Raw genomic sequence first — 27,582 nt, forward strand, 5'->3', positions numbered from 1 at the left:
TGATTCCTCCTGCTGGCAGAAGAGTTGAAGGGGAAGGGAGGGGTGGAGGCAAAGCACTGTAGAGGTGTAGGGAAAGAGGTACAGCTCAGAAAAAATCACCCAGAACCCCAGGTCAGGGGATACTTGCCGGATGGGGTGAGAAGGAAAGACTGATTGTTGGGGACTGCACTGGATGAGATTTGAAAACCTGAGAGCTTAAAGGGGAAGACAGGTTAATATGGAAGACATGTTACTACTAAAACATTGTGCACGAGTTAATAAGAGTGTGAAGCTAAGTGCATTTTATGTAACAGAGATGGGAGGAGGGGACGATGAAAATAGACAACTCAGAAAATGAAAGATGTAGAAACCTAAGAGAGTGTGAAGAAATGAGTAGTTACTGTGAAGAAATGCTGATACAAAAGGAATTAATGTAAATTAAGGCCAGTGGGTGACAAGAACCAAGGACATGTTTTAGTGCCTACGATGGGAACCACCACTACAACATGTGCTTGGTTCTCGCCACACACTGGCCTTATTTTGCATTAATTCATTTTGAATCGGCATTTCTTCACAGTAACTACTCATTTCTTCACTCCATTTTAATTTTCTACAGTTTTCATTTTCTGAGTTGCCTATTTTTTCACTGTCCCCCTCCCACCTCTGTTACATACAATACAGTTAGCTTTTGAATCTTCTTATCTCATGCACAATGTTTTAGTAGTAATCTCTGTCTGTGTATTATCCTGTCTTTCACTTTTAAGCTCTCAGGTTTTCAAATCTCATCCGGTGCAGTCCCCACTTACCAGTCTTTCCTTCTCGTCCCAACCAGTAAGTCTCCTGACTTGGGGTTCTGGGTGATGTTTCTGAACTGTAGCCCCTTCCCTAAACCTCTCTAGTCCTTTTACTTCACCCCACTTCCTTGGCCTTCAACTCTTGTGCCAGAAGAAAGAGCCATTGGCTCCAAAAGCTTGTTTATGCCAACTGCCAATACATCTAAAAATCAATTTCTGATTTAAGACACTGCCCCACCAGTGCAAAGAACTGTTAACAGCTAAACGGTGATACTTTCCAAAAAGAGACAAATTGTAATCAACCTTTTACATACATTTTACAAATAGCCCTACATTTTAATCAACGAGGTAAAATAAAAGGGTGTATCTGTGAGATGTACAGTAGGCAGATTAACAGTTAAGACAACAATGAAAGACATCAGTAAATGCCAGAATCTGAATATAATATAATTTACATCACTGTATTCCATTGACCCCTTATTTTGTAAGAAGACAGAATTGTAAACATGTGTAGCAGAATTGCCATTGGGGCAATTCTGAGCATTTGTCCATATTTTGTTGTTATGTTTACTGGCTGTGTGTTTAAATGTGGGATTACATGATCATAGCCACCTCCCCCCCCCTTTTTTTTAACATTCATCACTTAAAACCCAGAAAATTTCTTGGCACAGGAAAGAAAAGAGGCATTTGGGTTAACATTGTTCAAAAATCATGTCAGTTTTTGATCATTTCAACTAAGACGAATCCTTAAAAAATTATGAACTCTTGGGTAGATGTGGAAAGCTTGTCAGTTTTCCACCCAGAGGTTATTTAGAAGCTTTAAGTGCACTTTTAACACCACTTATCCCATCCAGGAATTCAGTACCCATAACCATTCCACCTCCTTTTTTTAGTCTGCAAGAACTATTGTAGTAAGCACTGAAATGGACAGACAACAAAGATAGGTTTCAGAAGGGCCCCGCAAAAAGTTTTTTTTAACTGAAACAATGGGACCTTCATGATACAAGATATGGGAGATTACATTTGATAACTAACCCTATATGAGAAATTGACTTGGTACGAAATGGAGCTCTAAGTAACAATTAACATCATTGTAACAACCACATCAAGAATCGAGGTAATTCATGAAAATTCTAGGGTGAGTGGCTTCTGGAGCAGGTCTTAAAAAGCATTTAAGTATTGAAAATTTTGAAGTATCATTTCTTTTCACAAACACTTATTTTCCATTTCTTGTTGTAATTTATATAATCATCATAATAATTGTCATCACTTTGACTTCTAAAATCTGAAGTGCTTGTACTAATTTGCACTTAAAACTAGTCCTATTTCAGTGTGTTTAAATTACCATAATAACAAAATAGTCATTATGAAAACACTTAGTTTATTTCAAATTTAATTTTGCACATAATTCACTTCCAATTTTAATACCTCAAAACATCAAACTGTTGTCTAATCATCAGATAGGATTCTGTTTATTGTACTTCCATCAGCACAAATGTAAATAAATGGTAAAATATGCAGTTACCATTGTGTGTAGTTGGATTAGTTCAACTATATTTTAATGCATGCCTACAATCAACATACATTTATTAAACACACTGGAGTGCTTTGCCATTTTCAAATACTGAATTATTTCTTCATTTTTACATACAAATTATGCAATGGTAAAAGTTATTTTCTGTTTGGCAGATGTGTTTAAATTAGAACATGCTGAAACTGAAAATATTCCGCACATGTATGTCTTTGTTGCACAGAAAAACAGAACATCCTAATTTGAATGCAGTAGTTTTCAGTAACAAAGCATACATTAAAAGTGTCCTAATAATTCAGTATGACTTGTTTGTCAGAAATTCAATGACAACACAGTTTTTCTCTTCTGCATGTGGATGGCATAATATTTTGTCTCTCTCATTCATTTACATTAAGCATGGAGAAAAAAATCAGCTAAACATAACATTTACAGACATAACAGATGCATTAATTACAATTTACAGCTTCCATTGAGATACAATCTTTCACTTATCTGATGGATGCAACAGTATTAAAACTTCAGTTTTGCCTTTGAAAGAGAGAGATACAAAATTGTTATTTTCAATGCTTTCTTTAAACACCTAAAGGAAAATATTTTTATATTACAAACCTGTAAAATGTTTGCTATGAGCCAAGAAAAAAAAATGACTGAAATTGGCTTGTAGTTTTAAGACACCATTTTCTCACAGATAGAACTGGGCAAGAAAGCTGGCACTTTGAAGTTGTCATGTGCCCACTTAAAAACATTAACAACCAGAGAAAAAATAGTTTATTTGATTATTGGAATTTTAATGTGAAACCAGATAAATTAATACAAATAATATATTTAGATTTGTTTTTTGTTTTAAGAAAGGGTACAAGATCTTTCTTGATACAAAATTGTACTGTTTCACATACATATATATATATTGCACTTTGCACAAATGCATTAGTCACGAGCTGTACATGAAAGAAAATTTACAATTTTCTTTGCGCAAATCCTTCCATCAAATGGTTATTGGTAGGGTATATTCTCCAGGCCACATAACAGGTCTTTAAACACGTTTTCACTGTTATGTACATGAGTCACATTAATTTGATTCAGGCCCACAATGTCATAAAATTTACATTAACACTTTTTCACCTAAAACTATCAAGTAATTAGCACAGTATACAGAACATCTTTTGGTGGTTGCATATTTTCCCCACATTTCTCATTTTCTGTATCCATTAACATTACCAGGTGATGTTTTCCGTGGCCCATTGCGAAGAGCTTCTGCATACGACATGTCCAGTTGCTTCAGTTTAACAACACCTTCATACGCTGGGCTTGGAAACTGTTGCTGTGGTTCCCACGACTTATCATATGCTGCGTATCGACTGCTGTTATTGCTGTGATGTCTGGGGCTATCACTGCGATACCACGTACGTGTCTGCTGCTGCTGCCTGTTCCTACCAGAGTTTGACGCTCGGCCACTGTAGTTCAGACCACTAGCCCCAACTGGTGAAGTCTCCACTGCAACATTCATGCGTTTCATTGGTGAATTTTTTCTCTTTCCCTTCTTTTTCACTGCAATACCTACTGATAAGTATTCTATTTGTTCCGACTTTGGTGGAAGCGGTCTCAGAACAAGTCCACTGTTAGAACTTTCAGCACTTGAGCCAGGATTCTCTGAAGAGCTAGCTTTCTCTGGTTCACTTGGTTGAGATTCCATCCTCTTATTGCTAGGCTGTCTCTGTCTGGGCATAGTTTTAGTTTCTTTCTTACACTCCTCTTTGGTGGCAAACTCTAGAGGTGCTTCTTCCTTAGCTGGAGTTGCAGGTGGCACTTTGGGAAGAGCCTCGCGAGTTGGTGTTGCATCGTCCAGACGTGGCAGCTGTTCACCTTCTCCTTTTTCTTCAGCTGCACGCTTTAACACTGCAAATATTTCTCTGAACAGTTGGCGATATTCTGGAGTTTTCCTAAAGCGACTCTCAACAGGACTAGCGTCATCATAAATACTAAATCGACAGTCTTCTCCATCAGCAATTGAACACAAATAAGAACCTGCTGGTAACCCAGAAAGTTCTGTTTGTGTTGACTTATTGCTAGTCTCATCAGAAAATCCAGATGAAGAAGTTTCAGCTTCTGAAAAGTCTGTAGGTGTTGCAGATGATGTCTTCCCTGCTCTCCGACGATTGGGCTGCTGTTTCTCTCCAGACACTTGGTTGCCATTCTGCTGTGGTACTTCTGGCAATGCCTCTTGGTCACTTTCTGTATCTTTTATGTGGTGGAAGCTGTTGAAATCTCCTGACATCTGCAATTCCTCTTGTAGCGATAACTGGTTGCTCGGAGGCGATGGTGGTGCATGACGACGAGGCTGGCGTTGCATTTCCAGAAGAGCTGCATACCTTGCTTCCAACTCCTTGTACGGGTTGTCATCCTGTAATAATATTTCCAGAATAAGTGAAAGTCCTGTCAACTGAAGGAGTTTTGAATCACATTCAACTTTAAATATAAATTAAAGACTTTCATCATAACTCATTTCTAATACAATAAAAAAACCAAAAGGGATTTAAAATTAATGTCAATGGAAGATTTAAGTACATTACTGATTTTACTCTACAAATTCTGTCAGGCAGTTACTAAAAACCACACAAATGAAGCAGGCCTAGTGGCTTATGTGTTAGTCACTTTTAGTGAAACAAAATTCTTACAGAAATTACACAACGGAAGTCAACATGGCTACCAATCATTAACAGGCAACTACTGAACATGCAGTCTTCTGTTAGCTGTTTAATAATACATACAAGCACAGTGTACTCCTAAAATTGATGAATCTTAAAATAACAGGAGTTTGTTTCTTTACGACTCGTTTAACCAAAGCAGGAGAAAAAGTTTCAATAAATAATTCTAAGTTAATCACATAGGTAGTGAGCAGGAGACGTTTTTAACATCCAGCCCTTACTAAGTAAGTAGTTAAAAAATAAGTAATGTGGAGACCAAGCACAAATTTGAACTGTGAAAGACATGATCAGCCAAACAACTGCAGTCACAATTTGAGTGCATAGGTAATTAATGAGCTAGTAAATTAGGTAGGCAAATTTGCTCCATAAACTAATTTTTCCCACAATTTGTAACCAAGCAATTTGTTGGCAAGGAAATGACTGCAGGATGAGAAAGTCCATATAATTTTCATATTTCTGCAGATCAGTTTAGTGAAATAGTTCCAAGATAGTGAGTTCACTCAAAAGAGAGTCAGTGACCATCAAATTCAAAACTTTTCCGCTTCCACGCACCCACACAAAGACATCTTTTTCCTATGGGTTTGCTTGTCTGCCACCATCACAGAACGACAGTGTCACCTGCCACTACACAAAAAGTTGCAGGAGAGTCACTGCCGTCTGGTCAAATTGGCTTCAAGGAACTACTTTTTACCAGTTGAGTCTCTCTGCAGTATGTCTATCGAGAAAATAAAACCTAGGAACACATGCTGCAAAGCCTACTCTGAAGCAGTATCTAGACACAGGCAGTCAGTTTTTGGTACACCATGAAGTCTGACATAAATCTACCACCACCTTAGTTGCAACTTGAGCTAGAATTCATTGTCCTCAAAAGTAGTCAGACATGCACAGAAACCTCATGATAGGAATTTGGTTGCATCTCTAGAAGATAGATGGTACGTCAGCACTTAACTGTAACCGACTTTATCTTTGATACTGCAAGCAGCGAACTGCCAGCTCATCAATGCTTTTGTGGTAAACAATGTGCTCATGCAGCTGTGCCCTGATTCTGCTCACTGTTACTCTCATGGCTCAACAACTGCTTGCTTATTTCCTTTAGATTGATTCTAATGACACAACTAGTAATTTTCTCTAAGGGCTGGGACGTTCACCATTATTTTCTTGTGTGGCTCATACATTCTTTTCCTGGTGGATAGCTTTTTTGTGCCAATGGTAGTTACATATTGTGAAGGCTTCCTTGGGCTTTTTAATGTGGTTATTGTCAATGCACGGATTTTAAATTCAATTTTAACACTTCTTATTCTTCTTTAGCCTTTCTATCTATCTCTAAGAAACCCAGGCAAGCCATCATTGCAATACCTTCTGTAAGTTGTGAGCTCGGGCAATTTTTTGAGGTAAGCCATAATTTGTCTATAAAATTTTGATCATAGATAGGAATTAACTATCATTTTTCCATTTTAATTAAATTTGTCCTACACAGTAACAGTAACCCCTATTTCATATTAACCTTGTCACGAGTGGTGAAGAATAAACACAATATACTTCTCTGGGGCTTTACGGGCCAGGTACATATAATAGTTCAAGGTGTTTATACAACAGCACATTTTTTAACTAAGCACTTTAATCTATTGACTTCAAAAAGATTCAATAATAAATCACCTGCATTGAGCCAATACATTTATGACTGGGCCACACTTTAAGGAGAAAAAGATGATCTCATCCATTACTGATCACAAATACGCTTACTGAGGACACAAAATACTCGTGGATGGATTTCTTTCTTTAAAACTCTAGTACAGGGATTAATTTTGACAAATATGAATTATTTTAGCACATTATTTGCAATTAAGTACAAACTGATCATGTTAACTAACAAATTTCCAGATATCCAAATCATGTTGTGCAGTGCCAGAGCTGCCAACAACACCTTCCCTGGATACCTGGAAATTTATATATCACACTGAGTAAAACACAAAATGTCAGTGTGTATCACCAGGATACTTAAATTTGTTACCATTACTTTTAGCCCACTACTGTCAGCATGAAACCAAACCACACACATCCAAGCACTTCAAGCTGAAGCTACTGCTGAACGTACCTACAACTGATGTAACTTTGTGGACAATTTACAATGTAGTAATGGAAATAGATAATGGTTCTTGAAATAGTACCAGAGCCCAAGTAAGGCAGAGAACAGTGTTTGATCAGACCACATGCAAGCCAAGAGACGCCAAAGTAGTGCAGGTAACTTACATCCTTCCTGAGAACACAAGATACCAGTTTGCAGTAGTCTAAGTTCTAAAAACTAAATACAGCATGAAACCTTAAACAACTATTTATTACATTATAATGCTTTTTTAAGTCCCTAGTTTCACAGGAAACTTCATACTCACATCTGACATGTCACAGTGGGTCATATGAATAAACATGAGAACATTCTCCCGAGTAGATACACAGAGCAAAAGTACATTCTCAGATAAAGGTCTCAGTTTCCTATGTATAAAAACTATGAAGCATAATCTCTGACCCAGGAGTATTTTCTCACTACCTCCCCTTCTTAATGAGTAAGTTCTCAGCAGAGAGATTAAAATCTGACATCTTTGGTTCTGTGTGTGTGTGTGTGTGTGTGTGTGTGTGTGTGTGTGTGTGTGTGTGTGTGTGTGTGTGTGTGTGTTCATTAATATCATAGAAGATTATCCATCTACCATCAGCAAATCACCAAATCTCAGGTTGCAAGAAGGTAGAAGGGAGAAGGCAGATAGTATCAAGGAAATACAACACTGTTACTGGGTTAGTTTTGGAAAAGAAATTTCAAACAGGCAGATTATGAAAAACTGCACAATATGAAGTCACGCATAGAGTCCAAGAAGGATGTAAATAAGATGCGCAACATTAAGATTGGGAACAAATATTTTTGTAGTTTTCAGACAGAGATGATTGCAACCCAATTATCCATCAGAATTTGTGGCAAGTCCCATACTTTTTTTTTGTATGTGCTTAATGTTTTCAAATTGTGAATCAGAAAAATACATATTTTTAATGTACAAAAATGAAGCAATGTTTGGTAAAATTCATCCGATATTTAACCACTTCTCTGTAAATTGGACAAACCCCTCCCATTTCTGCATAAACCTGCTTGCTATGTATATTAACTATAAACTGAATCATGACACACATTACTATTACTTGTTTTTTTTATTATTATTTTATTAGGAGCTTGTGCAACAGGTGGTGTCACCTCTGCTGTCATCTCTTCTCCAGGGAGTAGTTTGTAGGTAGTTTATACCGATTACACATTCTTCGAATCACAATCAGTTTTGCAACAATCGCAAATTGTCACAGCAGACGGTATGGATCTAATGGCGCCTCAAGTTGTTATACCTGCTCGATCGTATGTTTTGGAGCACGAGAGGGGGTGCAAACGGCGGAGCTTGAACATGGAAACTGATGAGACAATGAATTTGTTAAAAAATGGTTCAAATGGCTCTGAGCACTATGGGACTCAACATCTGAGGTAATCAGTCCCCTAGAACTTAGAATTACTTAAACCTAACTAACCTAAGGACATCACACACATCCCTGCCCAAGGCAGGATTCGAACCTGCGACCGTAGCAGTCACGCGGCTCCGGACTGAAGTGCCTAGAACCGCACGGCCACCACAGCCGGCTAATGAATTTGTCAAACAGAGCTGCAAAGCTGGTGTTATTGTACTAATTAGATATCCTGAAGAGAAAGCAGCCGAAATTGATACATCAAGAACAAGATTAACAATAGATCGAATTGTGTAATGCCATAGTACAGCACTGATTTTTATTAATAAAAGCAGGTTTTTTAAAGTGAATGTTTGTTTACATTTCTCATTTACCAAATTCCATATGCTCTTAAAAAAATAATTCAGTACAAATTTCTTTTCAATGAAACAATAAGAGTAACATAAACCAATTTGAAACGGGGGGGGGGGGGGGGGGGGGAGGGGGGGGGAAATTATATGCACTTATTTACTGTTGTGTCAGGCAAATAGGTTCACCACATCCTTGAAACAATTTTTGGTAAAGTGGAACAAAAGGAATAACTCGTTCTTATTTTAAATATTGCAGGTTAGACAGTTTGTACAGTTATTTACTGTAGTATTTGAAAATTCTGTTCCAGTTTGATTGTTACATTTTAAACAATTTTTGTTGAAAGTAAAATTAATGACAGAGAATGAAGGAAAAACACTAAACTGCATTTTATTGTGTAATATCACAGCACTGATTGTTTTCATTGGGAAAAATTATTGTGATTAAAAAAGGACACAAATTAGGTTTAATTGTGCATTGTTCTGACCGACTCCCATACACTACAGTTAACGTATTACATTAAAAATTTCCCATCTCCTATTTGTTCCACGTACACATAAGTTTGCTGCTGCTTCTCCCAATACTGGAAGATTGTTGTTATGACTAGGTGCTTCAAAATCCTCATCCCCTATATGTTTTGCTACATTGTGCAAAACAAAACAGGTTACTATCGTACTGGGGATTTTTGTTTGGGCACACCTTATTTTATTTTGCAGAATCTGGAAGAGTCTCTTTACCTGTCCAAAGCCCCATTCAATCATCACCTTTTCCCTCGAGAAGTCCGTTGTACGCCCTCTCATTAGGTGTTTCAGGATTTTGAAATGATGTCATTAACCACAGTGCAATGCCATATCCTTCGTCTCCTAAAATTAAGGCATTGCAGTGGTTCTCTCAATATATGGCACGCATCTAAGTTTCTTCATATCCTAGCATCATGTATAGACCCAGGCCATGAACCATCAACACTGCACATTTATAGATGGAAAGCCCTTTCAATTAATGTATTCGTCTCCATGTGCAGGTTTCCATTACAGGTATGTGCGTGCAGTCTAGGGCCCATACCACACATGGAAACTTATATCTAGATTGCCATTTAACTTTAGCTGTTTCTAGTTTGTTAATGTTTCTTCAAAATCTGACCCACAACGGTGCTTTTCTGTTAACCTGTTGCAGAGTAAAGCAAACTGTTAGTGATACTGTTGTCTGGTGTTTCCCAAGTCTTCTCCTACACCAATCTGAAAGCCTGGATCTGCTAATAGCACAAAAATGTTTTCATTTTGCATTCATTGGAAAGGGCAGCTCCTCTTCTTTCGCGATTTTCAGGAAGGAAGTGACTCACCAGCTAAATAATGTTTCCATTGTTAAAACTATATGAACTTCTGTAGTTCCTTCATACTATATGTATCTTTTTTTGCCTTCTGAGAAACAAATTCAACCATTTTGAATAAAACACTTGGTAACACTTAACCACTACACAATTTACTCAGCTGTAAGTATGCTGTGGAGCTCACTCACAAAAACAGAGAATGCTCTCTGCTTGTGAGAACTTTTCTGGTTTTATTCATATGAAATCGGATAATATTCTTTGTTTTGAGCAACTTCCCCCACCCTTCAACCCACACTGAGAACATACTCGAGTGAAGTATGTTCTCAGACTCTCTTTATTCATGCCAACCAAAGAACTTTCTCAGAACTTGTGAGTAAAAAGTGTATTCTCCATTTTATTCACATGCCCCATTGCCTCTAAGAAAGCATTTAATGGATCTCTATGTAAATTCATCTTCCATATTTTCTTCTCCAGCACACATCCCAAAGGCAGAATTTCATAATATGAGAATCTGCATGTTTTTACATTAGGTCATAATTTTAATAGTAGCACTGATGTATCCTTCACTGGCAGGTAACAGTGTTATTAAGTGCTTCCTGATGATTAAGTTTCTACAACAGCCTGCTCAAGAGAATTATTATTTCACAGTCTTAATATTACCTTATATATTAATCCCTGCAGTTATTTTGAGCACTGCAAATGATTAGGCCTAGGATGTGTTCATCTTAAGTTTAATTTTAACTTGAGATGTGTAGCTTGCACTACTTTAGAGAAGGCTACCATTTCCGGGTAGGTTTTATATTACCCCCAAGTAAAAATTCAAAGTTTAAAACTCTTCTATAATTTGGTTTACATTTAACTCATAGGTGGCAATTTTAACTAACTTATTACTAATACTGACAAACAATATTTATAAATTTATGTTACTCTATCAATCATACCTCTTAGTGTGAGGGAGAGCAGGAGAGAGAGAGAGAGAGAGAGAGAGAGAGAGAGAGAGAGAGAGAGAGCACGTGTTTAAATTTATTAGGTTTTTACCACTACAAACTGTAAGATACATTACCTGTTGTCGAAGACATGTTATCAGTTACCAATCTTAAAATTAAGCGAGGATCTTTGAGCAATATAAATATTTGGAAATGAATAAATTACTTGCCTCAATATGTAACATGACCGTGCTGCAGTAGGTTTCACTGGTTACAGAATTGCTGACACTTGTCACATCATCTTCCTCATTGTCCATGACTAGAGACAATTCATCCTGCCCACGTGTGTCAGTAAGACGAAGACACCTTCTGCAGAGCTGTCCCTGTCTGCTTGAAAAAGATTGGAACATATACTTGTGAAATTAATAGTAGAATTACAGCATCACAGCATGATTGATAAGTTTAGAATCCTTGAAACCACTGTGCTGTATGAGGTGCCAGGTTCCAAAAAACTTTTTGTCCATTTTTTATGATTAGATGTTATTTGGAAGTGAACATTCAACAAGGCAGGATTTGTAACGCCAACTCTTGGCGGATATTTGTTACCAAATAATAATAGACTTTCTATATTCAAGACAATTTGTTTAACTATCAAAGGTTTCAGAGTGTATTGTATTTACAAAATACAAAAACCTATGGCTTTATTATTTAAATCTTCAGTTCATCTCCTATTTTGAGAACATTTTCCCCAGTCTAAGAGGATCCACAAATGGCTGTGTTCCTTTCACAAATTATTCTGTTTAATTAGTGCTCAGTGGGCAGATAGTGAACATCTGATTATATTACACTGAAGAGCCAAACAAACTGGAGTATTGCTGGAGAGAATTGACACCGTGTATCCTGCAGGGATGTCCTTAAATCCATAAAAGTATGAGGGGGTGGAGATGTCTTCTGAACATAACATTGCAAGGTATCCCAGATATGCTCAATAATGCTTGTGTCTGGGGAGTTAGGTGGCCAGCAGAAGTGTTTTAAACTCTTAAAGTTATTTCTGGAGCCACTCTGTAGCAATTCTGTGTGTGTGGCATGTCACATTGTCCTACTGAAATTGCCGAAGTCTGTTGGAATGCACCAATGGACATGAATGGATGTAGATGATCAAACAGGATGCTTATGTAAGCGTCACCTGTCGGAGTCTTATCTAGATGTATCAGCGGTCCCATATCACTCCACGCGCACACCCTCCACTTCATTAGAGCCTCCCCCAACTTGACATGTAGGGTCCATGGGTTGATGAGGTTGTCTCCACACCCATACACATCCATCTGCCTGCTCAATACAATTTGAAACAGGACTTGTCCAAGCAGGCAACACGCTTGCCGTCATCAACAGCCCACTTTCTATGTTGATGGGCCCACGAGAGGTGTAAAGTTTTGTGTAGTGCAGTCATGAAGGGCCTTCAGCTCCTAAAGCCCATGCCAATGATGTTTTGTTGAAAGGTTCGCATGCTCACACTTTTTGATGGCCGAGCATTGAAATCTGTAGCAGTTTGTGGAAGGGTTGCTCTTCTGTCACGTTGAAGAATTCTCTTCAGTCGTCATTGGTTTCTCTTCAGTCGTCATTGGTCCTGTTCATGCAGGATCTTTTTCCAGCCACAGTGATGTCTGAGATTTCATGTTTTACCGGATTCCTGATATTCACGGTACACTCCTGAAATGGTTGTATGGGAGAAGTCCCCACTTCATCACTACCTTTGAGATGCTGTGTCCCACTGCTTGTGCACTAACTGTAACACCATGTCCAAACTCACTTATGTTCATAATCTGTCATTGTAGCTGCAGTTAACTGACCTAACCACATTTTTTTAGACACTTCTTTTCTTATATTAATGTTGCCTGTTTACGCATCTCTGTAATTTAATACACATGCCTATAACAGTTTGTCACTTCAGTGTATAATGTTTAGATAATATTTGTTTGACATCCTGTAAATTTTCTGGTTCAACAGGTAGTCCACACAGCAATTCACCTGGAGGCCCACACAAAAATCCTTTTCCTTTTTTGATAGTTGATTGATACACTGAAATGTCTGGTATGAACAATACTACTACTATTACTACAGCAGATGACTTTTTTTATATGGTTACAATTAAATTTTCGCTGCTTGTGAAAGCCCCCATTAGAAACTAGTAACTGTGGGAAAATGAAACTTTGTGGAAATATTTGCTGATTGCATGCCATGTTTACATTCCACGTTACAAATGTTACTCAATGTGACAACCATCTGCTCCCACGACAGCCTGGAACCTCACTATATGTACCATTTCATAATTTTTCACAGCACTTTTCAAATGTGCACCACTGAATGCCTTGCTTTTATGGCAGCTCGTGCACTGCTTGTAAGACTGCACATGGCAATTAACATTCTCAGCCATAACAACACTGACTTCAATAACTTGTGGCACAATTGCAGGAGCAATTTCCAAATTCCCAGTTAATCTGAGCTTCCAAATATTTCTACCCAGTTCTGGTGCAATAGGATGACTTATCTGGTTCTTAATGCACTGATACACTCGGAAAAAAAAAAAAAAAAAAAAAAAAAAAAAAAAAAAAAAAAAAAAACAGCAGCATTATTGGTGCTGTTTTGATAAAAAAACTTTACAAGCAAAGCCAGTTCATTTTATCCAGAAAATGTTGACTGACTGTAACTGTAATGCAAACTGATGCTTTAGTTTCAACCCTCTGTCACCATACCAGTACTAGTGGCTGGAGGGAAGTCATGACCCCAACACAACTAGTAATGCAAATCCTGCAGCACACAGTCTGGTCATCATTGGTATGATGTTTGGTACCCATACAGTAAATAGTTTTATAACTACATTGGCTCAAGTAGTGAAAGTTTAATTGTAACAACCATTTAGATACGTCTGCACTCAGATTTTAAAGTGCCAAAATTCATGGAAATTTCAGTGTTACATTAGCAAACCTTTTCTGGTCTCTTGTTTTACACACATCACTTCCTAACTTGTTGGCAGCACCTTCATGTGAATGAAGTTTAAAGTACTCTTCTGGACAAACAATGACTTCTTTGTTGTGTACAGCCTCTGCATACATCCTAACACGTAAGTTCATTGGAGCTTCATTGCACAACCAAAACCAAAGCATTCTGAGTAGTGCAGATTTTTCCATTTTGTCTTTAACAACTAGGGCAAAACAGTTCAATGTAATTGATGATATCTTCAAATTTAAAAGTGATCTGACACATGTGCGTTGCAGATGAAATTTTGTTTGATCTTTTTTGGTGACCTGTTGAAAGCCAAATAAAGACTGTCATAGTTTCCTTGTTCCAAGGGGCCTTCGAGTCACCATTACATCCGGTAAAATTGTAAGCATAGAACTGGCTACTGTAATATGCTGCTTGGTCAAAGTTTTCGTAGTCTGACAGGATAATTTCTGAGAATTAGGATCCTCCTCATAAAGTACACATTCCACAATTCTTTGAGTGTGGCAGATATTCACAAACTTTTGAACAGCACAAATTCTTATTATGAACTTGACGCTGATGGATAATGAGAATTACAGAACCATCATCTTTCAAATCAAATAAGGTTGCATGGTGATGAGCCAATTTTTGGAAATAACATTGACATATAGGTTTTAGAACTGATAGGCTAGTGGATAGAATGTTGTTTGTAACAGTCAGATATTTTGCACTTAAAATGAAGGAGAGAGATGACAATTTGGGAATAGAGTAGCTGGTTAAGACTGTTTTTGGAACTTTGTACTTCATAAGCACTTTTCTGTATCTCTGAAAATTATTCTACATAAATCATACCATAGTGTGTGAAAGCAAAGGATGAAAGTAATGATCATGTACCTAAGTGCATTCCATGATCCACCTCTAGCCATATGACAGCACATCCAGAATTGTTGAATATGACCATTTTGGTGGTCCAGTTGTTAGAGCATGGAAACGCATAAAGCTGCATGGATGCATGGACCACCGTACACTCACCAGTCAATGCTGTTTTGATACTATACTCCCCACCCATGTCCATCTTTTCAGAGGTGCATTGAGCCTCAACTTCTTTGTTATGTATGACAATGCACGACATCGAAGAGCTGGGATGTGAAGATATTTTGTGAATGGACTGGCTTGCCCATTTTTTTCCCCAACTTAAATCCCATTGAGTATGTCCAAGTTGCTTTGGGAAGATGTGTTGCAGTACACCACAGGCACCAAGGACCATCCAGCAGTTCTCAACTGTGCTGGTGGAGGAATGGAAAGCCCTACCTCAAAGGTTATTTAACTTGTGTGTGCACATTGCAGAGCATGCATTACCATCTGGGTTGGTCACAAACCTTATTAAAAATCCTCTGGTCTGACTACAATTCCCTGCCAGGTCGGAGATATTCCCTGCCAGGTCGGAGATGTTCTGTGGTTGGGGAGAGGTAGCTGTATTGTCCGTACATTTGTATTGTCAGAAATGACACGTCACTGTTCAGATGGCTGTATATGCACTTCCTGAAAACCAATTGAACAGATAATGTCCTACCTCCGATAACATCCAGGGAACATTAGAAATCATGGGGTTACAGTGTAATTATTGTCTCAATGGAAGTGTCATTTCTGTTCGTTTCATTGCATATTTCTTTCAGGCATTTTCTATTTATGTTGTAGCAATTCTGTCTACGTATGAGCCTAGTTTCATTGAGCTATGTTACTTTGTACTGGCACATTATTCAAAAGTTACTTTTGTCCTTAAGTTTTGCACACCAGTGTATGAACAACCTTATGAACTTAGCACTACATATAGAATGTACAACTGAACTTTTGACAACTATGACTTTACCATTGCCAGGAATTCCCAATGTGTGAGACCACCATATTTCCATATCACTGGCTGTGCTCATCCAGTGGAGCATACTTTGTTAAGAGCTTACTGAACTGAATTAACAGTAAGATCACAATAAAGTATTTTAGGAAAATGTGCTTACATTCTAGTACAGAGCACTATCATAACCTGCCTTAACACACAACTTTGCATTAAGTGACTTTAAACAAAACATTAATAAAATTTCCTCATTTACGTAACTTATGTATTTATGTCAGCTTTTAAATCTTTCAAAAGATTAAAATAATATGTTCATATCAACAAGCAGGTCTGCTGGGATAAATGTTCTTGAGACATTAATCATTCACCTCATAAACATTTTGTACCAAGCAGCTATCAGATACCCAACAAATATACAAATAAATATAAATAAATAAATATCCCTTAGCTTGCTAAGTAAGTTGCACTTCAGTGTAAGGTTGCCGAGATGCTCAGTTGGCAATAGTATAACATCTGCAAACATATACAAGTGTGGTCACTAGAATTTAGAATGGTGGTCTAAGGAAGTGATTATTGGGGTGCATGAAAAAGACACACATGTAAAGAGTGAAATCATGGACAGCTCTCTAAATGAAGGGAGTAAGGCTTTATATACAATAGGCACACTGGATGGAGTATATATATATCAGTTACCAAATCATGAAGGTGATAAGAGTGGGAGAGAGAGAGAGAGAGAGAGAGAGAGAGAGAGAGAGAGAGAGAGAGAGAGAGAGAGAGAGAGAGAGAGAGAGAGAGAGAGAGAGAGGGGGGGGGGGGGGGGGGGGGGGGGGAGCGGCAAGTTGGAACATGCGCACCAGGTACAAGTAATTCTACAATAGACACTTCATTAGGATGTGAAAAATCTTATTTAGAAGGTCACAGGCAGAAAAGAATAAGTAATGATTGAACTGTGTGTGGTGCAGTGTATATTTTAATACAACAGCAAATTTTAAAGTTCAAACACAATGCTTTGTAATAAATACAAACCTAACTTCCTCCAGAGTTGAAATTTCTTCTTGTATGGATTTCAAGTCCTTTTCTTTCATCTGTAAGGTTTCTAGCTGTTCTTGGAGCTGGACATTTTCCTATAAAAGTATCACAAACTGTACTTACACTGACCTAATGAACACACAGCAAACTTTAAACAAATTGAAACAGTTATTTTACCAATGTTTCATTAAAAACAAGTTTATTCAACATCAGGTGCATTGATCAATATTTATTTCCAGGTTCAGATATACCTGTAGCACAACAGCCAGCTGTTCTTCAAGTTCCTTTGCTCTGACCTGCTCCTTCACCTTCGCAGTCCTCAAATCTTGTAGCTGACTCAACAGCTGAACTACCTCTTCGGTTGATGCATCTTTTGTTTTGGTTTCTCCTCCTGGTGAATGCTGTTTGGGAACAAATGACAGTACTCTCATGATCCTGCTATTTAAGCACAACCGTTAACAAAAATATAACATTTTCTAAAACATGAAAACTATTTTAGTTAATTATTATAAAGATGCAAGGTAATGATTAAAGCAAACATGCACCTGCTAATTATGTGTAAAGTGGATTTTGCTATTTATAACACTTACTGTTTCTGTTCTAACACTTCTAAAAAGAAATCCATGACAAACAGGATGTGCAATGATATTCCTGTATATTAAATGATGTGAACTGCATTTTAAGCCTACTAGGTTAGGGTATATATATGCATACACTTTTTCCGGGATGAAAATACATTCTCCTTGCTAAGACAGTATATGTCCCACCAGAACTATAGAACTTATCAACCCTCTGAACAGTAAGTGTTTTACACATTAGCATATAACTTCCTGGCAATTTAGAAAACTAAATACGTAAAAAAAATTTGTTGCATTCTGGAAAGATCTTTGATGCACTATGTATACACTGAATGTTTTTGTATTAAGAAAGTATAAATACAAATTCCACCAAGCACAGCACAGCAACGTCCAACGCACTGAAATCAAGATAGACAGAAGTACATCACACAGCGCAATCATAGCTCATGTCACGTGATCTTGCCAGCCAATGATGGCTAATATTTAGAGCAACATCACTGTCAAATACCCGGAACACATGTAAGAAATGTTGGCGAGTTAATACGCATACAGTAGAGCTACAAGGAAAGCTTGGCTTTCACATATAATATTAGTCTTTTTTAGCACATGTTACCCTTTAAGATGTATTAAACACAAATGTGTCAGAAAAATTTTAAATAGTGGCATAAATGGCTGGTCTTCTGTGCCCAAAATTTTTCTAAGCAGCTTGTCCTCAAAGTGTTAAGTTTTGAAGGAGAGTTAAATGCTTCATGATTTAAGGAATTCATTGCACTTTCTCACATATAACTATTTTGTGTAACAGCAAATTTTCTTTGAAATTATCGCTTCTAAAACTACCGTTCGCAAAAGATTCCCGCCACCTGTTAAGAAATGTACACAGTTCCGATGTCATGTTCATTGACAGTAATTTCGGTTATAAATTATTTCATTTGTTCTAAAGCCTTTGATCCATTTTGCTGTCAGGTGCCACTTGTGTATGCACTGTGTTTTGTTGTTTACAATGGTACATTTTCTCTGCAACTAAATTCTTATTTTTGTGTTCTACAAATGTGGGTTTTTTTTTTCAGTTGAAAAAATTCCAATGTTTTATCCAGATTTCCCAAGGCATGCACACCATGTAGCAAATTCATTAAGTGTTTTGTATGGTCACCCAGAATTTTAATATTTTAGTTACTACATATATCAGAAGTGACTCCATATACACAAACTCCCAAGACAAATAGTAAACATTTATCCACGAACCTTGGAAGTAGGTGATGTACTACTAGCCACATCTGTGGGCTTGACTGCCGTGCAACCACTCGCAAGTGTTTCAATTGGTTTCTCATTCTGCTGTAGCAGCTGTTCTTGTCTCTTCCTCTGTGCTGTTACCTCATCCAGGGTCCGCTGAAGCTCCTCACATTTTGCATCTAGTGCTTCAATTTGGGCACAGAGGCTGAAATAACAAACATTCAAATTAAGTAATGGCATTTTTTGGCTTAATATCAAAGAACACAGTCCAAGTATTACTAATGAAGTTGCAACCTTAAAAAGGGAACACACACAGCAATCATGCGAGTCATTCAGTTGCAGAACTCATTTTGTCCAAATAAGTGAAATTTTCTCAAATCATAAAAGCTGCCCTTTACAGTGGAAAGACATGGAAATGCATTTCTTTGAAGAAGATAGTGAACTGCATTCTCTATCTTGTCACAAAATTATAAATTACAATAATTTTTCAACAGTTTTGTTATTGAAACTAGTTCATACAACTAATTTTCAACAGTTTAACACACATAGAAAATTTTACAAAGTATTTGTCTATTAAAATAGAAACCAAGTTTAATGCTGTATTTCTATTCACACATACAATATTAAACAATATTTAGTACATTTCAAATGGAAGAATGTGAAACTGCGTGATTATTTTGCTCTGAAACTAGGTTTCCTTTGTAAGCTTCGTCTTATTTTAACAATTCAAACTGAAAATTCTAATTATTTGCCACACTGCAAACTGTATTTTATTCACCACCATTACATGATTAGGTCAAAATTCTCATCAAAATATACCAAATGAAACACAGTCAATAGGATCTCTTGCTAAACATTCTCACTGGAGTTTTAATGGGATGAAGACTTTATTTCATCCAGTCTTTCTCGAGATGTTTTATGATAAACCATTTTTTGGAGTCTTCAAGTTTCAAAGTTATTCCCTCCCACATAGGTGCTGGTGAAATTATTGTAGCTAAGTGTTCATCTTTTTGAGCATGCTTTTACCTTCCATATACTCATAGTTTGAGTTAACTTTGCCTCTCAATTTACATTCACAGGGTGTAATTTTTGCATAGCAGACGACTTGAACCAAATGTATTATTTACCTTAAATTAGCTTACAGTAAACAAGTAAAGAATTGATTGCATTACGAATTCATATTCATCTTTGAGCTCTTTGAAGAGCAGGCACATTTGCCATGAGTTGTGCTGGTGGTGGTGGTGGTGTCGTCGTCTCCAGTCCAAAGTTATTTTGAAGCAGCCCTCTTAGCTACTCTACTCTGTGAAAGTCTGTTGTATGGATATGATTTTAAATTAATATGGGCAAAGGTATGATGTATGGAACTATTATTTGATAGGTCTTGATTGCTAGAAGAACGAGTTTGAATCTTTTACTAGCAATCAGATCATTTAAAATTTTCACACACATTTACAGCAACTGATGGCTAAACACATTACTACACGACTTTTGAAATTATCTTGATGAACTAAATGTTTATCTACTGTGTGTTTACTATCAAAAAAAACTTACTATGGAGAAAGGGGAGAGGGGAGAGGGAGAGGGAGAGGGAGAGGGAGAGGGAGAGAGAGAGGGAGAGAGAGAGGGAGAGAGAGAGAGAGAGAGAGAGAGAGAGAGAGAGAGATAAACAAAAATTTCACTTATGGCTCAAATTGCAGAGGGTCTTAGTTACGTAATTTTTGAGATGAGTGTATCTCCATCCCTCAAATAGTTGAATATTTCTTTAAGTTCAAAGACATATTGTGTGCAAGAAAATCCTCAACTTCTAGGACTGAGGGCCCCAAGCGCTTTCATAGCAGCATACAATTTAATCCATTTTTTGCGAGTTGAAATAATGAGCAAGAGGTAAATGGTCCTATATACTCATAGCGGAGGTGTTCAGTAGGTGTCAATGCCTCTAGTAACTAATCACAATATTTCTCCTTTCATGACCACATGATGGTTCAATAATTCTAGAAATTTTCTGGATGTTTGTCACCTCTCAATTACATTGGCTACTATCTCCAAACTTTCTACAGGCATCTTTATTAAGAAGGTATAGTATGCAAGGATACCATATTACACACAGATACATGATGTACACAGTTTACTAGGTTTTACTGCCGATTAAAACTGTCACACTGTTGAACACATGATCTTAAATGATCTTAAATGATCTTAAATCATGATACTTTTTTGGTAAAGAGTGAGGAACAATCAAGTAAAGCTGTATACTTTCCTTACCAATGAGATTTTATTCAAATAACATCTTGAGGCATAAAATTATCCAGATACTGTCAGCTTCTCTCAAGAAGCTAACTGGAGAGATCAAAGTTAGAGCTTTATAGAATCTTTCCCCCACAACAACCATGTTCCATGTTAAAGTGCAGCTAAAACTATCCTTTCCTGAGAGGCCCAGAAATAAAAACTTTCTTTGTCCACCAGATATAGCCATCATACAATTACTTTCTTCTAGAAAAGACATAACTATCCGTCTCTGAAAGTGATTTTATCTCCTTGTGAAACTTTCCAGAAGAACAATATCATACAAACTTTAGTTACTAACTGGAACTGAGGACCCCTACCATTTTAAACAAAAATTGTTAACTTCACATTTATCATTCTTCCCACAAATTATGACATAGCCCAGATTCAAAAACTGAAATTTTTGTAACTACATGGCAAGATAGGATTGTCATTGTAAAGCTTAGCAAGTTGTAGTGTATAGTAATCATATGTATATTAATACAGATACATTCTAATTCACTTGCTTAAATAAAGATGGCAGAAGCATGATTAATGTTGAGCAGTTTAGTAATGATAATAAATAGGAAACATTTCCTCGTGTTCTGCAAATTTATATTTATTTCGTCACACACTGGCTTTTGGCTTCTTAAAATAAAACTTTTGAACTTAATGTCAGCATCAAAAATTTTGATAACTTACTAATAAAACTAAAGATAGATACATCACATCCAGTCATATACCAGTGTTGTTTGATGTTGCTAGCTTCTTTATAAAGGTTCCTACTGATAAGTGTGTGAACATATTGGCAGATATTTTGCAAAAACCAACAGTAAATCTTTTGCAATTACATGTCAATCATTGCTGCACAAACACGTGTAAAAAAGAATAATTTCTCATTTCAGAATACTTATTATAGGTAGTCATTGGTCTAGCTACAGGTCCTCTTAGTGCTGTACTGCTTGAGACATTCATGGACAATTTTGAATAAAATTTCTTACAGAAATAACTAATTGCAAAATAAAGTATTGGTTCATATATGTGGACTATGTGCTGTGTTTATTGACTGATACCACTACGCAATTAGATCCATTTCAACTCCTACATACAGAAATTCAGTTCACAATGGAGCTTGAAGGCTCCTCTATAAATTTCTTGTATCTTAATATAAATATTAGCATAAAGAGACACTTATTTAGCATTAATAGAAAAATCACAGCTACAGGTAAAGAAAAACTATAGCTACGGTACAGAAATCCCTGGAAGTTCCCATCTGCCCCATAGGCACAAACATGCAGCTTTCCATTTGATGGAGTGTTTCTATTCTGTTATCTGACTCTGCCTACACTACAGAACTACAGACCTTCAAACATCACTTCCAGTAATGTCTACAAATCTGCACCAACTGTTAGTATACTACTAAAAAAAAGAAGATGCATAAAATTACTCCACTTCCGTATGCTGGCCAAAAGGAACCAGACAGAAACTGGTGCCTCATCCCACATACTGGCAAAAATTTCAGATAAACCCACAAAAAAATTTATAGCCTTGCTGTACATAACTGTATTTTACAATACCAACAGTATGTCAGATCATTTTATTCAATAATAAAGATGAACTGCAACCCCTGGAACTAAATTGTGTGTATAAAATAACACGCAACCTATGTGAAAAAGTAAATACTGTTCAGCCTCAGAGATTTGCATATTATGTTACTTGAATATGAGAGAAGCTGGAGATCAAGAAGGAAAAAGATCTAACCCCTGCTGATCGCTGTTCAACAGAAAACCACTCATATGATGTAGAATGTTAAGCTTTACATTCTGTAGAGAAAATAAAAACTTTGAATCTACAGGAAATTGACATACACAGAATGCCAGCTTCGTATTTAATGACCTCACACTGTTCTCTCCCCTCCCCCTCCCCCTCCCCCCACCCCCCATTAAAATTAAGTTTTAATTACACGTGCTAGATCAAAATTTTAAATTCAGCTTTATAATTTCACCAGCTGTTAAATTTATCTCCATGAATATAAAAAAGTGATATTTTTAGTGTGACTATTTCTGCTTGACAAAAACTAATACTTTCATTTGTACACAGAATTTTTTTATATCACTTATATGTTCTGTTTAAACAATGCCTTTGTAAGACACACACTTTGTGTATGTTTGTGACATTCAGTAGTCATGTAAAGGTGGTCTACGAAGCCAAAAGAGGGTTTGTGACCACAAATAATTTTTCTGACCATTTTTCAATTGTTTCACCACCACCACCATGTTCTGCCATGCACTGACAAAATTCAATTAACACTATAGCAATACTTTACTGTGAATACAGTATAAAACCTGTATTGTTTTATTATCTGCTTGTTTTTTGCTGATGTATACTTCACCTAATTTCACAACCCTGAGGGATTGTCTTTAAGAGATCAGTGGAACATGATTGAACTTTAATTAATTCTGTAAGTTGAGATACACCACCAATACATAGAATTCTAATATAAAATTGTGGCACTAAGTTTTTGGAAATAAAGTCTTGAAAAACTCTAGACTCAAGACAACCACATGAACAATTCAGCAAAAATCACTAAATTTTCTTCTCAGTGACAGTATGAGAGTATGTGAATATTTTGTTAGTAGTTTTCCCTTTGCTCACCTTCAATTTCTATTCTGTATGCTACCAATTTTTGTCACTGGTAATATAAATTATTACACTCTTGAAAGTGAACTTCTTACCTCTTGATGTGCCTCTTGTCATTGGTGTTATCTGCAGCAAGCTTTTGATTTGTCCGTTCTAAGTCTTGTATGCTAACTTCCAACTGCTCATAGATCCGTAAGCGAGAGTCATTGACTTCTCTTAGGGCAGCTGTCTGTTTAGTGAGGTACTGAAAAAATTGCAAATTGTATGTTTAGGAGGTATGTCAATTTGACCATATAAAAATTGATATAAGCTCCATACTTCACAACATCACAAAAACATCATAAAAATTTTACCACCACCAGTAGTAACTTTACTGGCTCAGAGTCAGTGCTATGTGCTTACATTGTCACTGTTGACATTCGAATAATTTTAATGTGTCACATTAAAGTTATTATTTCTTCAGTAACGATGGCTTAAAAAAAGGAACTGTTAGTGTGAAACCCTGATCCGATGTAAGAGGGGGGCCTGATGGCACACATCAGATAAGGTTAAATAAATAAATAGAGAAATATACCTCTTCCCCTATATGTAAGTACAGGAAAGGGACACACACAGAAGGGATGCTACAAAGCTACCACAATGGTATGACCAATAGCAAGTTCATGTTGTTAAAGAAGAGACTTTAAAAAATAAAAATAAAAAAAATAAAAAGCAATGGAATAATAATGATGCAGCTTCACTTGCAATAAAAAGCTACGTGCTAGATTGTAGTGCAAATACACATATTTGTCCTGTGTTGATTGTAAGGTAAGTAAGTTAAGTCTTTCGTAAGTATGATGGTATGGAAACACACATCTTGTTGAAATTGCATGTGTGTCTGCATTCCTCAAATGTAAACAGTCTTTTGTTATTTTAATTTAATCCACTTTGGGTTCTTGGTGAAACATTGTAAATTTTCTAAACTAACATTGTTTTTGGCCTTGTTTCAAAATTTTATTATTAATGTTACTGTACAACCTATGTTTCGGGTTTTAACCCCACTTTAAAATATGTTAGTGATTGCCAATGCACAGATAAATGTGACGTCAAGGCAAAGATATCATCTCAATTTCTAATGTATCAATCCATAGCGTAATGTACAATTACGTCAATGAGCATTTTTTTAACAAATTACATACATTATTACACATTCAGCAATTACTTTACAATGACTGGACTAAGGTTATGCCTCAGCCAAGGGGTTTTTAACTACCATTGACTGGTGCCTAAAGTTTTGATTCTATCCTGGGGTTGTTATCTCATTTAAAAATGTGAATAATTGAATTATTTGCTCATTTAATAATAGGTGCGCAGATATTCACATATGTCTTAATTTGTAAAATATATCATAGGTTGAGTTTGGCTCCCTTTTCCTCTGTGTTTCAGGCATAGCTCCGCAAAGGCTGAATGAGGCTGCTTCAGTCTCTAGCTTTTATGGCGTTAGGCGGGATTCTTTAAGCCTGGTACAGATTGTCCTCCCCGTCTGTCCCATGTAGCAAGACTGACATTCCTGACGTGTGGTTTTATAAACCCTACTTTTTGTAATAGGCGATTGTTTGTCTTTTGCATTGAAAAAGACACTACCTACTGTCTGAGGGAAATAGGAACACAGAAACCCTTTGCCTTCAAGATGTTACTTATGCTATTTGATATTTTCCCTATAAAAGGTAATTTGCACCATTTCTTTTCCAGTTCAGAGTTTTTCATTCAGGACAATAGGAACCTGGCTTGCTTCTTCATCTCCTTACCTAAAATTTTATCAATGGTGTTTTTCTGGGTCAAATTCATTATTTATGGCTATTGGTTTTATTGTGTTAGTTCCTGGTTAAAGTCTAAGTACAGTTAACTTTTCTAAACAGTAACTGGCCCATCAGGAAAGACAAACACGTGGTGTTATACAACATGGCAGAAAAATCTATGACAACAGAATAAAAAAGGTCTTTGCAAAAATTGCTAAGATGGTTCAGAGTTTACTAAGTAGTTCACAACACAGATACTTTTAAACAGCCATTTTCATTGGTTACCATAAATGAATGCTTCCTTGCAAAGGCAGATAGTTTTTGATCTCTTGGATGAAACTAATATGATCAAGGAATGTACACGTTAGAAACTATGCTACATCTGTTCCACACATCCTTCTTAGCAATGTCAGGTATCACTAGAACAACTTGTTCTTGGTTATGCCAGTTTTCTTCATCTCGAATTTAGCCTGACAAACTGCTCAAAATAATCTATTTTGGAAATAACCAACTTTTTTTATTGCTCTTATTTTCAGTAATAAAAAGACTGAACAAATACTGAAACATTTTGAGATTCCCTCCAGTTTTCACAATTCAAGATACATAGACAAAGTATCAAATAAATTAGGTACATAACAGAATTAGTCGGCGCTAAAGGGTGGAAACTGAAGTTGGACAAATCTATAGTTTTCATATTAAGTTCTCCATTTCCAATGGATACAAGCAGCTGCAAGCAGATTATGGAGACAGAAGTGGCAGCTCTGCTACGTTCTCTTTTCATAATAAACTATGAATGAATTGTAAAGTTTTTGGTTTTTACTGTTGCTGTAATTTTTTCACATATTATTATTTCACAGAAATGGCAGACAAGTAAGCATTTGGGTAAAATCTGTAGCATTCTCTTCCTATAATTATTTCAAATTTTGTAGTGAAATATGTTAATGTACTTTTAATCAGGTGTGGGCTCAGTCCTGCGAACTGCACGTGCACATACGCTGTCTATTAGGCCATACTACATGGCAACAGGTACATTGTTATGCCAGTAATGCTGTACCTATTGTTATGTCTTGTTTGTTGCTAGCTGTCTGTTACTGAAATAGCACTGATCATGTTCCCCATTTACTGTAACAATATTTCAAAACAATGAAAATTTTAGAAACAACACTCACTTTTTGAGAAAAGTTTCATGTGCTAAAACTTCCAGATCTTACTTCTCCAATGACAAATAGACTCTTACCCATTACTACAAAAAATAAAAACCTGTTATAACAGAGACCAAACAAATACCAAAAAAGTCAATCTTCAGAACTAAAATACCAGTTCTGTTTAAACTAGTTGATTTTTCTCTGTTCCTATCTTGGATACCTGGATTCTTACCACTGTAACAGAATCAAAACAGTAAAACTGAACTAGGTGTGGGAATGTTCCTAAAATACCCATGCAAACAGTTCAGCAATGACAAATATACCAATGAGCACCCTCACTTCAGTTCTCTGACACAGCCAAGCTAATCGCTGAAGTGGCTTAACTGGCTTAACTGGCTCACAGCAAACAGTGTTTTTTTTTTTAAATTAAGAATTATGCCACTTTTTACTACCCAAAGCACATTACTGGTCTCTATAACTATCAGATTATTAATCACATTCTAGATCAAATATATATAATTACTTTTTATAACATTTGATACCAGTTCAAAAGAGAACACTGAAACATAAGAATTCAACTAAGTGTTCTTGTAGTATATGGTACTTTGGACGACTGAAGTACTGAGTACAATCATGTTTCATAATCTAAAGCTTGTGTCTATGGGAGCTTAAGATTTTAATGCTGTGCCAGTATAACCATTTCTTAAGGTAAAAATATTTTTGTTCTATTTTGAAATGGATTTATGTAGAGAAAGTTAATAATGGAAGATAAAATTAGGCACTTACTGGATACTGGTATTTCATTGTTCAGTGGTATACAACTGGAAATTTAAAAATATTTTCTTAATTAAAAAATGGTGCAATTTACATATCTAAGAAAAATTGGACATGTGTAAGCAATTGTTGACAACCTTAAGAGATCTCCGAGTCATCAGGTTTTATACCTGACTGATACATTTACTGTCAGAGATCCTTCCTCAGGAGCCA

General features: G+C 36.4%; 1 protein-coding gene across 4 annotated transcripts in view; it reads right to left on the reverse strand.

The window, feature by feature from the left end:
* Window positions 1-2,137: 2,137 nt before the first annotated feature.
* Window positions 2,138-27,582, reverse strand: part of LOC126355045 (cerebellar degeneration-related protein 2) — a 382,561-nt gene continuing 357,116 nt past the window's right edge. For all 4 annotated transcript variants that reach the window (XM_050005209.1, XM_050005219.1, XM_050005227.1 and 1 more), the window contains exons 3-8: window positions 23,768-23,916; window positions 18,783-18,975; window positions 17,214-17,363; window positions 16,960-17,057; window positions 11,330-11,486; window positions 2,138-4,705 (exon numbers count right to left, since the gene is read on the reverse strand). In XM_050005209.1, the coding sequence (XP_049861166.1) occupies window positions 3,497-4,705; window positions 11,330-11,486; window positions 16,960-17,057; window positions 17,214-17,363; window positions 18,783-18,975; window positions 23,768-23,916 (1,956 nt within the window). In that variant the 3' untranslated portion in view covers window positions 2,138-3,496. The remainder of the gene's footprint in view (window positions 4,706-11,329; window positions 11,487-16,959; window positions 17,058-17,213; window positions 17,364-18,782; window positions 18,976-23,767; window positions 23,917-27,582) is intronic.

This window comes from Schistocerca gregaria, chromosome 1, assembly GCF_023897955.1.
Source record: "Schistocerca gregaria isolate iqSchGreg1 chromosome 1, iqSchGreg1.2, whole genome shotgun sequence".
Lineage (NCBI taxonomy): Eukaryota > Metazoa > Arthropoda > Insecta > Orthoptera > Acrididae > Schistocerca > Schistocerca gregaria.